The sequence below is a fragment of the Callionymus lyra genome, chromosome 16, assembly GCF_982586985.1.
Source record: "Callionymus lyra chromosome 16, fCalLyr1.hap1.1, whole genome shotgun sequence".
Lineage (NCBI taxonomy): Eukaryota > Metazoa > Chordata > Actinopteri > Syngnathiformes > Callionymidae > Callionymus > Callionymus lyra.
Genome location: NC_141833.1, coordinates 16,787,306 through 16,801,493, shown reverse-complemented (window position 1 = coordinate 16,801,493; position 14,188 = coordinate 16,787,306). Strand labels below are relative to the sequence as shown.

Genomic DNA, 14,188 nt, shown 5'->3' with positions numbered 1-14,188 from the left:
TCAGGCGTCTTCAGTCAAGACGGAAGAAAAACCTTGGTGAGTTCTGCTGCCTTTTTATGTTTGTTTGTTGATGATGAGTTTGACGTTAAACACACTTTTTGTGGCTTTAAAAAAAGATTAAAAATCAACGTTTTGTTCACGGGAGATATTTTAATCCAGTGGTTCAATTGTTAAGTTTGTTCATCTTATTATTATTTTAAGTATTTAGAGGTGATTAAAACGTTTTTAGCAAGTTTTTACTTTTCTAAGTTCAACTTCAATATGTCTGATTTTATTTGTATTTATTTTTTCTGACCAGAGTTTTCTGGTTTTCCCATCTTTATTTCTCTTCTTCTGTGTTCGACTGCTTTGGTCTGCGGCTGTTGTTGCTGCGTTCACATGTTAACACTAATGAAAGTGTCCAGAGATGAAGAAAGAAACGACATTTCAAAGTCAAAAAAGAGCGACGGATAATATCGGACGTGTAAAGTCGGCTCCAAATTGGAATGTCAGAATGTTGCGACGTCAACGTCCGTCAAATATTTTTCCTACGGAAAGGTCAGAGTGTGAGTTTCATAAACGTAAAATAAAAAAAGTCTCAGTGGACGAGGGAAATGTCTGAAAGTCAAGAAGGTGAAAAACAGGAAGTTGACATTTATTGACTTTACTGTAGTTATTTCATCTTCTACTTCAAGTACTTATTAAAAAGTGCCATTTTTGAAGAGTGGAACTTGGAGGGAGGTCAGGAAGGTCAGAAAAAAAAGTTTTGGGAAAAAAGTTTCAAAGAGGCTTGTTCGAGTCGCACATGAACGACTCATCGGGGTTTGTCGTGCGAAGTTATTGTAAATCGATGCAGCGTGTTGTGCGAACGTGTTGTTGGACTCACAGCTGTGGCAGGTGGCGCCGCTGTACCCGATGTCGGAGCAGTTGCAGTGGAAGTTGGTCCACGACTGAGTGCAGCGTCCGCCGTGTTCGCAGCGACTCGGGGAACACCTTAGGGGGCGACACGTGACGGAGTTTAGCGTAACACCAGAACCTCTGATCGTGCAGCGGCCACTTCCTGGACCAGACAGAAGTAGTTGAGAGCAGATTAATTCAATCCTGATCAAATGTTAAGCAGAAAAGAAGAAAAACTGAAGTCTGACATCACCATCAGATTATCATTGAAAAAAAAGTTATGTGGACTTAATTACTGTATTTTTTCAAGTAATGTTTTTTAATTATTTAATAATGTATTTTATATGTAATTGACAAATGAAAATGGGATAGTTACTTGATTAACAGTAATTAAAATTAAGATATATAGAACGTGTAGTTTTCCTTTAATTTTAAGAAATGTAACTCTTTTTTTTCTTTTTTAATCAAAATGTAAACTAAAATATTTAATCATAATATCAATTCTCTCTCTTTATATTGAAGTTAAATGAATTGAGATCTTTATTTTTTTTTTTTTAATTAAAAGCGATCACGTCCTGGACCAGGCAGAAGTAGTTGAGTGCAGGTCGGTTTATTAGATCCATGAAATATATGTACAACAGAAATTACGAAGCAAAAAGAAGCGAAAGATGAAAAATAAATAAAGTTAATTTAGATGTCACCATCAAATTTTCTTTGAAGAATAAAATAATCAAATCAAATGTATTAAATTATTTTAAATTTTATTATTATTTAGTAGTTAAATAATGTAATTAGAAAAAATAATAAATTACACTATAATATACAATATAAAAATATGAATGATAAAATGACACCAAGTATCCATAAATGTAAAACAATTTTATAGATATAATGACCAGTAATTAATATTTAAATATGAATAAACAAAGTTTACATTTTGAGAAATCATTTTTTTTAAATTCTAAATAAAAATGCTCTCATAAATTAAAGTTGGTTGTTCTGTTTCTATTTAATAAGTCGATTATATTAATCATTTTCTTAATAATGTCCTAATTTTCTTGTTGTCCTGCGAATCATTATTTTCCAAGGTTATTTATTCTTAACATTAATTCATGATCTGACATCAATATTGTACATTTTAGATAAATTAAAGGGCTTTAAAATGCTTTTTAAAAGAATATGTTTAAAAAATGATAATTAAGTTGAACTATTAACAAATATGTGAAAATAATGGAAATCCATTATCATAATTCATATAAACAATAATTTAACTTGTATATAAAAAACCCTGTAAATGTGCATTAATGTAAAAAAAAAAAAAAATGGATTCTGAAACTGTCTAGGGTCATTAAAGGTCAAGTATGAAAAGTACACATATACACACTCACACACACACACTGAGCGGCCTGCTGAACTCACAAGTACATCTTCACCGCGTTACGCTGCACAACATCTCGGGGGCTCAAATGTAATCTCGAGGTTCGTAGCTGCAGTGGTTCCGCTCGTCCACGAGTCAATGCGATGCACAAACAAGCGAACATTTAATTAAACTCGCCGGGGACTCTGTGCTTATCTGGCGCGGGAATGCGCCGCCGGCTCAATATTTGTCCCGGCGTTTGATTCCCTGACTGTCGCGCCCGCAGGACGACTTCAATAATGCTGCTAATTGTGCGATTAATTGCGCCGCCGTTCTCCGACGCGACCGGACGCAGACGATTGGTTCCGATCGCCCGCCTTCCCGTCGCACGCCATCTCCGCGGGGATCGCCGTTATCGCTGCGACCGCCGTTATCGCTGCGACCGCCGCGGCGATCTGGTGCGAGTCTCCCGGGGGTTCCGGCTCGTTAAAGGAAAGATAAACATGAAGTGGTTCTGCAAACGTTCGAGTCGCTGAGCGGCAACGATGCTAACGCGCGGCGGAGAAGATTCGCTTATTTGAGCGGATCACAGAACTGGCTAAACTAATGACTCGACAGGAAGTAGTTCTCACTCAAACTCAATGGAAAAACGAGTGACTTCAGCTTCCAGACTGGAAATGACGGACTGATTCGCACACGTTTGTGATGAACCACTCGGCATTCAAACGCATCTCGTGTGAATCTGTTAACCTGTGACTCGACAGGAAGTAGTTCTGACTCAAACTCAATGAAAAACGAGTGACTTCAGCTTCCAGACAGGAAATGACGGACTGATTCGCACACGTTTGTGATGAACCGCTCGGCACTCGAATGCATCTCGTGTGAATCTGTTAACCTGTGACTCGACAGGAAGTAGTTCTGACTCAAACTCAATGAAAAACGAGTGACTTCAGCTTCCAGACAGGAAATGACGGACTGATTCGCACACGTTTGTGATGAACCACTCGGCACTCAAACGCATCTCGTGTGAATCTGTTAACCTGTGACTCGACAGGAAGTAGTTCTGACTCAAACTCAATGGAAAAACAAGTGACTTCAGCTTCTAGACAGGAAATGACGGACTGATTTGCACGCGTTTGTGATGAACCACTCGGCACTCAAACGCATCTCGTGTAAATCTGTTAACCTGTGACTCAACAGGAAGTAGTTTTCACTCAAATATTCAATCTAAACAGAAACTACGTAAACCTGAATCTGTACATTTTGTGTGGATCAGTAAACATGTTACTCCACAGGAAGTAGTTGTCATTCAAGCATTACAGAAAACAAGTGAATTCCAGGCTGGAAATGACTGACTGAATCACACACGTCTGTGACTAACACACGGAAACTGTAGATTGTTTGTGAGACGGTAAACTATTGATTCAACAGGAAGTACTTCACACTCAATCTAAACTTAGAAAATAGCAAATTCAGCTTCCAGGTTGGAAATGAGTGACTGAATCGCACACTTTTGTGAATGAACCCACAACACCCACCCCAACTGTAAATCATGTGAGAATCAGTGAACTACTGACCCATCAGGAAGTAGTTCTCACTCAGTAAAACATGTGAATACAGCTTCCAGACTGGACATAACTGACTGAATCGCACACCTGTGTTAGCTTAGCCACTCAAACACACTTGGATCGGTACATCATGTGTGAATCAGTAGACTTCTGACCCAAGAGAAAGAAATTATCTTAAACAGAAAACGTATAAATACAGCACCTGGACTGGACATGAATCGCACACATCTGTGAGTAAACTCACATCTCTTAAACGCACCAAGATCTGTACACCGTGTGTCAATCGGTAAACCTATGACTCAACATGAAGAAAGCCAAATAGAAAATTGGTGAATTCAAGATTCAGACTAGACATGACTGAATCGCACACTTCTGTGAATTAACCCACAAAACGCAGGGACTGTATATTGTCTGAGAATAAGTAAAACGCTGACTCAACAGGAAGTAGTTCTATCTCAAACTCTTCAATGCAGTTTCCAGATTGGACATGAATGACTGAATCGCACACTTGTGTGAATTAACCGACACAGACCTGAAACTGTATATTGTCTGAGAAGAATTAAACACTGACTCAGCAGGAAGTAGTTCTCAAAGTCTTTAACATAAAACATATGAATGCAGTATCCAGACTTGACATGACTAAATCGCACACTTGTGTAATGAACCTGAATCTGTCCCTGAACCATTGATTTTCTTAAGTGTGTTAACCAAAAGCAGATTATGACTAGTTTCCTTTTTTTGGATTCAAAAATAATGTGTTTTACCGAATCGCACAACTACAAACTACCAAAGGGTGACTTCTGTTCATGATGTGTATTTTGGGTTGGTTGTTCGCATTTGACTGTATTTGTGCGCGCAAGTGCGACCTGCTGGTTCTATGAACAGTTGTGATGAAGGTTTGTTGATGTTAACACGTGTCTGATAATATTCCTGGAGACGGTGAATAACTTCCACGTCCTGAATGTTACATTTTCGTGAACAGCAGGAGTTTTTGTGACGAGTTCAGAATAAATACGACGGCGTCAATTATTCATTGTTCGGTCGGAGGCAAACAAATCCAGAATAGTGTCGCCGCGGGAGCAACACAAATGGTTTCCAGGAATAAAAAAACAGAATGGAGAGCAGAACGACCGACCTGTCGATGATCCCGCACATGTCCACCTGCAGGTCGTTGTAGCGGCCCAGCTGCTCCTGCTGCACCCGGATCAGATCCACGGCCGACTGGTCCAGAGTCAGCAGCCGCAGACATCCCTGGAACGTGTTGAAGGGGTTCCTGCAGTCCGGCTCGTCGCCCGGACATCCTGACGAGTGGAGGGTGAGACGAAGACGTGCGATACATTTTTTTTAAACTCACCTCCGAAGAAGACGTGACCGTCGACGGAGACGGGAAAGGAAGTCGGAGAACTGACGTCGTCCTCGTGATCCACCGAGAGAAACACTCGACCACGTCTGGACCTGAGCTCCACGGTGTGCCACTGACCGTCGTTCAGAGCAGAGCCTGCTGACCACAGCACTTTAGTGTGAGTGCAGACGCACAACTACACCATGAACGAGATGACACCATGAACGAGACGACACCATGAACACAACTACAACATGAGCACGACAACACTATGAGCACAACAACACTATGAACAAGATAACACCATGAGCACAACTACAACATGAGCACGACAACACTATGAGAACGACAACACTATGAACAAGATAACACTATTAACAAGATGACACCATGAACACGTCAACACTATGAACAAGATAACACAATGAACACGACAACACTATGAACAAGATAACACCATGAACACGACAACACTGTGAACAAGATAACACCATGAACACGACAACACTGTGAACAAGATAACACCATGAACACGACAACACTGTGAACACGACAACACTGTGAACACGACAACACTGTGAACACCACAACACTGTGAACACCACAACACCATGAACACGACAACACTTTCAACAAGATAACACCATGAACACAACAACACTATGAACAAGATAACACCATGAACACGACAACACTGTGAACACCACAAAACTATGAACAAGATAACACCATGAACACAACAACACCATTAGGAACTACACAACATCATGACGATCTACACAACACCATGACAAACTACACGTTGCATGAGGAAATACACAATGACTATTTACACGACACAACCATACACTACATAACACAAAGACGGACTACTCAACTCGAACGTAGTCAAACTACAAAAACGCAACCATAAATTACACAACACAAAAAACTACACAACGCATCCATATATTAAACGACACAAAAAAACTACACAACACAACCATAAATTATACAACGCAACTATTGATTGCACAACGAGAAAATCTACACAATGCAAACATAAAGTACACAACGCATCCATAAATGACCAAAAACAACCATGAATTACACAACAGACACTAACTGCACAAGACACTGGAAAAATACACAAAGGAATGAGTAAACTAAACGATGACAAATTTGTCAACTATGAGGGATGACAAACTATAAACACAACAACTGATCACAAAAATGAACTACAAACAACAAGTTACAGTCGACACAAATCATGATATAAATCAACATAAAACTGGCTACACAACAACAATGACACACATTTTTCAACACAGGCTTGATGGCAACAAATCATTCAACACAAACATGATAAACACGCTGGTGTGTGAAGGTCGTGTGGAGGTCGTTCACACTCACCTGTGCTGAGCTCCAGCTGCACTCGTCCAGCCTTGTGTACCTGGAGGCGGAGCCTGCCCTCGTGCAGGTGCAGCCAGGCCACGCCCCCCTGACCCGGCAGCTGGAAGGTGAGCAGGAGTCCGCCTCTGTTCCACGTCCTGAACTGGAAGCCCACGGACCAACCCCCGGACGCCGCGTCGCCACCCGCTGGCAGCTGCAGGAAACTGCTGGGGCCGGGGAAGGTGAGGGCGACGGCGACGGGCTCGACGCAAGCGAAGGTCACGTTGCCCTGTGAGGGTCACACAGGAAACTGATTACGGCGAGGAAAGCTTGAATATTCATCCGCCGGCGGAGGGCGTGTCGACGACCCCCGGGTCGGCGCCGTCTCATCAGCGAGTCCCCTCCGGTCGGACGCTAGCATTAGCATAATGATAACGCAGGTAAACAAACGGCAAAGTCACCTGCGGAGATAAAACCAGATGCATCTGCAGCCGGTATCTTCATCGCTGCATAAAGAGCCGCGACTATCGCCGCCTCTCGCCGGGAGATCAGGATCGATCCCAGCGACCGCGGCGCAGATCAGACGCAGGGAAGTGCGACTGTTTTTCATGACGTACTTTGAATGTGGAGAGACTTTTGATTCTTGCACAAAAGCCATCGCAGGCATTATTAATCGAACCATGAGCTGAACTTCATGAATCAAGATACGCATTCAGAGGCAATGATACGATATATAGTGATACTGTAGTAACAAGGATATATGTGTAGTATTGTCGAGTACTTGACTCTGGTGTTGCAGTATTTACAGACCACATGACTCTTGACGAAGTCGTAACTGATTTCAATTGTTTTCAAACTAAAATATGTCCAAACATAAGCTTTAAAAGCTGCTGGAGTCACTGTATCCTCTCGTCCTTAGTTGTAACTGCTTTTATTTGGTTTCAAACCAAAATATGTTCAAACATCAGCTTTATAAGATGCTGGAGTCGACTGTATCCTCTCGTCCTCAGTTGTAACTGCTTTTATTTGGTTTGAAACCAAAATACGTCCAAACATCAGCTTTATAAGATGCTGGAGTCACTGTATCCTCTCGTCCTCAGTTGTAACTGCTTTGATTTGTTTTGAAAACAAAATACGTCCAAACATCAACTTTAAAAGCTGCTGGAGTCACTGTATCCTCTCGTCCTTAGTTGTAACTGCTTTTATTTGGTTTCAAACCAAAATATGTTCAAACATCAGCTTTATAAGATGCTGGAGTCGACTGTATCCTCTCGTCCTCAGTTGTAACTGCTTTTATTTGGTTTGAAACCAAAATACGTCCAAACATCAGCTTTATAAGATGCTGGAGTCACTGTATCCTCTCGTCCTCAGTTGTAACTGCTTTGATTTGTTTTGAAAACAAAATACGTCCAAACATCAACTTTAAAAGCTGCTGGAGTCACTGTATCCTCTCGTCCTTAGTTGTAACTGCTTTTATTTGGTTTGAAACCAAACTACGTCCAAACATCAGCTTTAAAATCTGCTGGAGTCACTGTATCCTCTTGTCCTCAGTTGTAACCGCTTTGATTTGTTTTGAAAACAAAATACGTCCAAACATCAACTTTAAAAGCTGCTGGAGTCACTGTATCCTCTCGTCCTTAGTTGTAACTACTTTCAATTGTTTTCAAACTAAAATATGTCCAAACATCAGCTTTAAAAGCTGCTGGAGTCACTGTATCCTCTCGTCCTTAGTTGTAACTGCTTTTATTTGGTTTCAAACCAAAATATGTTCAAACATCAGCTTTATAAGATGCTGGAGTCACTGTATCCTCTCGTCCTCAGTTGTAACTGCTTTTATTTGGTTTAAAACCAAAATACGTCCAAACATCAGCTTTATAAGATGCTGGAGTCACTGTATCCTCTCGTCCTCAGTTGTAACTGCTTTGATTTGTTTTGAAAACAAAATACGTCCAAACATCAACTTTAAAAGCTGCTGGAGTCACTGTATCCTCTCGTCCTTAGTTGTAACTGCTTTTATTTGGTTTGAAACCAAACTACGTCCAAACATCAGCTTTAAAATCTGCTGGAGTCACTGTATCCTCTTGTCCTCAGTTGTAACCGCTTTGATTTGTTTTGAAAACAAAATACGTCCAAACATCAACTTTAAAAGCTGCTGGAGTCACTGTATCCACTCTTCCTCAGTTGTAACTGCTTTGAATTGTTTTGAAAACAAAATATGTCCAAACATCAGCTTTAAAAGCTGCTGGAGTCGACTGTATCCTCTAGTCCTCAGTCATACCCAGAATTTACAGACCATATGACTTTTGATGAAGTCATAACTACTTATATTTGTTTTGAAACCAAAATACAAAAAAAAAAAAACAGCTTTAAAAGCTGCTGGAGTCGACTGTATCCTCTTGTCCTCAGTCATCACGGGATCTCGCGGTATTTCAATATTCCTTTAGCTGCGGTGGGTGTAACGACTGCTGCCATCTAGCGGCTGGAAGTTTAATTGCAACACAAAAATGAACAAAGGCGGTGAATATTTGCATGTTGATATTAAATCAAACCCTTTGTGTTAAACTTTCCTTTACTTTTTTGTAAGTAACTTTTCCAAACGACAAACTCACCGTCAGTGAGACTCGCTGGTCGCCGTGTTTTGCCAGTTCGATCAGTTTGACTCCGTCGAAGCGCAGGTTCTCCAGGCAGCCGTGGAACAGCTTGTTGGACTCGTGGCGGTTCTGGAAGCTTCCGACGCTCATCTGCAGAGAAACACAACAGATGAGTCGACACAACCATGAACCTGCCAACACAACACAAATGAAATCCAGTAGCAATAGAAGTTACAACAAAACACACACATTTGATTAAACAACAACCTAAACGACGACAGATAAGTTACACAACAAGATAAATAAATCGAACCACACAACACAAACAAATACACAACAGCAGCGGGTTTGTCAACACAACAGTTGCCGGCCTCACCTGACGAACGCTCCAGCGCTCGAACTCCTCATGGATCCTGATCTTCTCCACGTGTTTGTCCACCGTGAGGTTGAGCTGAGAGCCGCGACGCTCCAGGGCGAGTCGGTGCCAGTGGTGGTCGTCCAGGAGGCTGCCCAGAGAGGTCAGAGGTCGCGCTTCCTCCGACGCCGTTCCTCCTGCAAGAAGAAGAAGAAGAAAAAGCAAGAGAAGATAAACTGACGGCTGTGGTGGATAGTGTTGCCTTGTTAGCGTTAGCTAAGAAGTTAACTAAGGTTTAGGATGGTATAGCATTAGCTAAGATGGTAGCATTAGCTAAGATGTTAGATAATGGTATAGGATGGTATCGTTAGCTAAAATGCTAATGCTAACATGTGAAGCATTAGCTAAAATGCTAACGCTCACATGTTAGCTAATGCTATACCACACCATTAGTTAACATGTTAGCAAGTTTGTCTTGTGGCTCAGCTCTGTCAGGGTAGCTTTGAAAGTAAATCAGTGACTTCAGAATATTGATGGTTGAATTTATCGTTAAAAATGTTGAAATTATGTTTTTAATTGAAATGTTTTTTTAAACATATAATTATTACTTTTAAATAACTTGTTGTTGAATACATTTTTATTAAAACATTTATTTTCATTCTATACACATTTAATTGAGAAGGAAAAACCTTAAATGAATGTGATACAAAATGTAATACATTTTCTGCAGTGTTGCTGTACAGACCGGTAACTTTTTGAGTAATCTTTTGGTATTGTCTTGTGGCGCAACTATTATATAAGTTTTTATATTGAATTTTATACACTGTAGATTAAAAATATTGCATTTAGAATTATTATTTTTTTATTTTTTTGTAATTAGAATGTTAAATTCTACGTTTAAACTTTTTTTTAAAATGTATTTTATACACATTTTATTGAGAAGGAAAAATTAAAAAACTAAAATGAATTTTATAAGCAAAAAAAAAAGATTTAAAAAAAATATATAATAAAATTGTGGGAAAAAAATCAAATTCTATGTGTAAACTTTTAAAATAAATTTTGAAAACATTCAATTTATATTTTATTAATTATTTTTAAAAAAATGAAATCCGACTTTTAATATGGAAATTATTGAATTTAGTATTAGTATAAGTATTAACTCATTTAAAATCGGTGCAGTCGTTGCTGAGGTTGCTGGTTCGCTTCCAGGACAAGGCAACTTGTGACCTTTCTGTGTGGAGTTGGTATGTTCTCCCAGTGTTGTGTAGGTTTACTCCGGGCACTCCGGTTTCCTCCCACAGTCCAAAAACATACAGAGGTCGATTGATTGTGTGTGAATGGTTGTCTGTCTTTGTGTGTCCTCCTGTCCAGGGTGTCCCCTGCCTCTCGCCCTATGATACTGGGATAGACTCCAGTCTCCCCGCGACCCCCATAAGGGATAAAGCGGTAGAAAATGAAATGAATAACTAATTAAAATTGTAATATTCCGATATTTTTCAATTCCCCTCCCGCCCAGCAGGGGTCCCCACATCTGGGTCAGAGCGACAGATCCAAAAGCGTCGATTCCTAAAACTCTCGACATAAATATTTGATGAACTCGCGGCCAGTAGTGGATCCATTTCAGGAACCCCCCCCCCCCACCCCCCCACCAAAGTGCGGAAGGGGGGGAGTCGTGGGATTCTGCTGAGGACGAGAAGAAACGCCAGAAAAAAAAAAGAGCTGAACACAGTCATTAAAAATGCATCAGCGGCGTCTTCGGGGAGACGCTCACGCCGAGACGCCAGAGGACGGAGTCGCCGGACAAACGTGGCTTTGATGAGAATCCGGAGACACTCGGGGAATCTTTCGTGAAAAACAAGTGGATCACAAACAAGTGTGCGAGCGAGAGGGGTGCGAGCGAGAGGACGCGAGCAAGAGGGTAGCGAGCGAGAGGGTAGCGAGCGAGAGGGTAGCGAGCGAGAGGACGCGGCCGCGGCGGCAGCAGGCGCGGCCGTGAGTGATCTTATTATCGCGCCGCTGACGGGAAGACGGATCGATGGCGGCGCACGAGGCCAGAGGAGACGACGTCGATGTTAATATAGAAGCTCCAGCAGCTCCACTCTTTCTTTCTCTCCTCCTGTGATCCCTCCTTCAATCCAGCAGGGAGGCGCGGAAAATCAATTTCACGTCTTTTTCATCAGCGGCTATAAACGTAAAGGTTCGGCGGCGAAGTCTCTGGAGCTTCGGAGCCGCTGGTGAAGAAACAGATGAATTGAAACATGAAATTACAATCTGGATGTTTTTGGAACGTTTTCCCCGGATTTAGAAGAAGAAGAAGAAGAAGAAGAGAAAGATGAACCGGAGAGAGAGACTCGCTGGGACTCCGACTCGACAACAAACCACCAACTAAACTTTGAGTCGCTCGCATTTTTGACCGTGTTTAACTGCCTGAAGCACAGCTTCACTGAGGGGCTGAGTTCACTGAGAGGGAGTGGGACGTAGATTGTTTTGGCGAACATGAGTTGCTCAGATTCTTGAAGCACAATTTGCGACATTATTTTATGAAACATTTTTTTTTAAATGAATGGCTGGCTGAGTTCACTGAGAGGGAGTGAGACTAAGACCGCTTTTCTGCTCGTGTTACAAAGCGGACATGAGTTTCTCGGATTGTTGACCATGTTTAACCTTCTTAATGGCATAAAGCACAATTTGCTACATTAAATTAAGAAACTTTTTTTTTCTTTTTTTTAATGAATGGCTGGCTGAGTTTACTGAGAGGGAATGAGACAAAAACTCATGTCCGCTTTGTAACACGAGCCGAAAAATGGTCTCTCAGATTGTTGACCATGTTTAACTGCCGAAATAGTTTGAAGCACCATTTTGCTACATTATTATAAGAGCAATTCGATGACTTGGAAGTTGACTGAGTTCAGTGAGAGGGAGTGAGACAAAGGCCGTTTCCTGGTCATGTTACAAAGCGGAGTTTCTCGAATTGTTGACCATGTTTAACCGTCTTAAAGGCTTAAAGCACAATTTGGTAAACTATTTTAAGAAGAATCAATTGCCATGGGAGTTGGCTGAGTTCACTGAGAGGGAGTGGAAAGAAGAGTGTTTTAGCGACGGGAGTTGCTCCAATTCTTGAATCACAATTTCTAACATTAGTTTAAGAAACATATTTTAAAAAAGGAATGGCTGGCTGAGTTTACTGAGAGGGAATGAGACTAAGACTGCTTTTCTGCTCGTGTTACAAAGCTGACATGAGTTTCTCGGATTGTTGACCATGTTTAACTGTCTTAATAGCTTAATGCAAAATTTGTTACATTAATTTAAGAATATTTTCTTTTTTTTTTGAATGGCTGGCTGAGTTTACTGAGAGGGAATGAGACTAAAAGTGTTTACTGAGTGTAGTTTCTGCTCGTGTTACAAAGCGGACATAAGTTTCTCAGATTGTTGACCATGTTTAACTATCGAAATAAGTTTGAAGCACCATTTTGCTACATTATTATAAGAGCAATTCGATGATTTGGAAGTTGACTGAGTTCAGTGAGAGGGAGTGAGACAAAGGCCGTTTCCTGGTCATGTTACATAGCGGAGTTTCTCGGATTGTTGACCATGGTTAACTGTCTAAATAGCTTGAAGCACAATTTGTTACATATTTTAAGAAACATGGCTGAGTTTACTGAGAGGGAGTGGGATACTAAGAGTGTTTATTGAAGGTTCCTTTTTAACATGTTTCAAGCAACCATGAGTTGCTCGGATTAATGACCATGTTTAACTTCCCAAATAGATCAAAGCAACATTTGCTGCTTTATTTTAAGAAACGTTAAAAAAAATGGAGTGACTGACTGAGTTCAGTGAGAGGGAGTGATGCCAAGACTGTTTATTGAATTAGAGAGTGATTATAAAAGTGTTTTTTGTTTAATTTAACAAACTAGCTGAACATGTTTGACTGCCTGGATACACACATTGTAAGTTGATGTTGTTTTAGTTCAAGATTGATTTTTGAGTAGAACCATGAGTCATCTCACTTAATTTGAATCATATATAATGAATTAATCATTGAGTTTGTCTTAAAGTTTTATACATGTGATACAATTGTGTCCACCGGGGGGCTTCATGAGTCAATGGACTATTATATTTAACTTGTTTGTATATGTTATATTAATCATTTATTCTGTACTGACACCAAATTAATTCTGTATTGTGTTTCTATCACCGGCAGTAAAAGTTTCTGACTCTGATATAAAATCACACTCAAACTAACGAGTCGGTCTCAGAGCAGCAGAAAAAAACCCGGAGAGAAAAAAACAGCAGCATCTGTTTTGTGACTCGTTCAGATTGATTGTGATCTCTGCGTTACGAGTGCGTCACCTTTGTGGGTTTACGAGGCTCTAAAGTGTGTTTAACGAGTGACTGGAGATCTCCCGCCGCGGACCCCGAGCGAGCCACGGGGCCGACGACGGCGGACGCTTCATGAATAGCAAAGACCAGGCGCGGAGCAGAAATCGATGACTGGTCGACTGTATGACACGAATCCTCGCTTGTGTTTTGACTTTAACGCCTCGGAGGAATTTTTAAAACAACAGCTCAAAGAAAATCCAGTTTACTGAAGAAAAACCCGAACACAAAGCTGTCCGTCTGTGTCGGTGAGTGTAAGAAGTATTTTAAATAGATGACGCCTTTGAAAATTGACATGAGAGGATATGAAAATAAACATTTTGGCAATATATAGAAGTAAAGAGATAAAAA

At 40.8% G+C, this 14,188-nt stretch overlaps 1 protein-coding gene across 1 annotated transcript in view; it reads right to left on the bottom strand.

Moving 5' to 3' along the window:
* cntnap3 (contactin associated protein family member 3) overlaps positions 1-14,188 on the bottom strand; it is a 76,689-nt gene that overhangs the window by 22,874 nt on the left and 39,627 nt on the right. Inside the window, exons 6-11 of the mRNA XM_087810423.1 lie at positions 9,482-9,657; positions 9,124-9,255; positions 6,536-6,803; positions 5,156-5,299; positions 4,937-5,102; positions 866-972 (exon numbers count right to left, since the gene is read on the bottom strand). Of these exons, the coding sequence (XP_087666549.1) occupies positions 866-972; positions 4,937-5,102; positions 5,156-5,299; positions 6,536-6,803; positions 9,124-9,255; positions 9,482-9,657 (993 nt within the window). The remainder of the gene's footprint in view (positions 1-865; positions 973-4,936; positions 5,103-5,155; positions 5,300-6,535; positions 6,804-9,123; positions 9,256-9,481; positions 9,658-14,188) is intronic.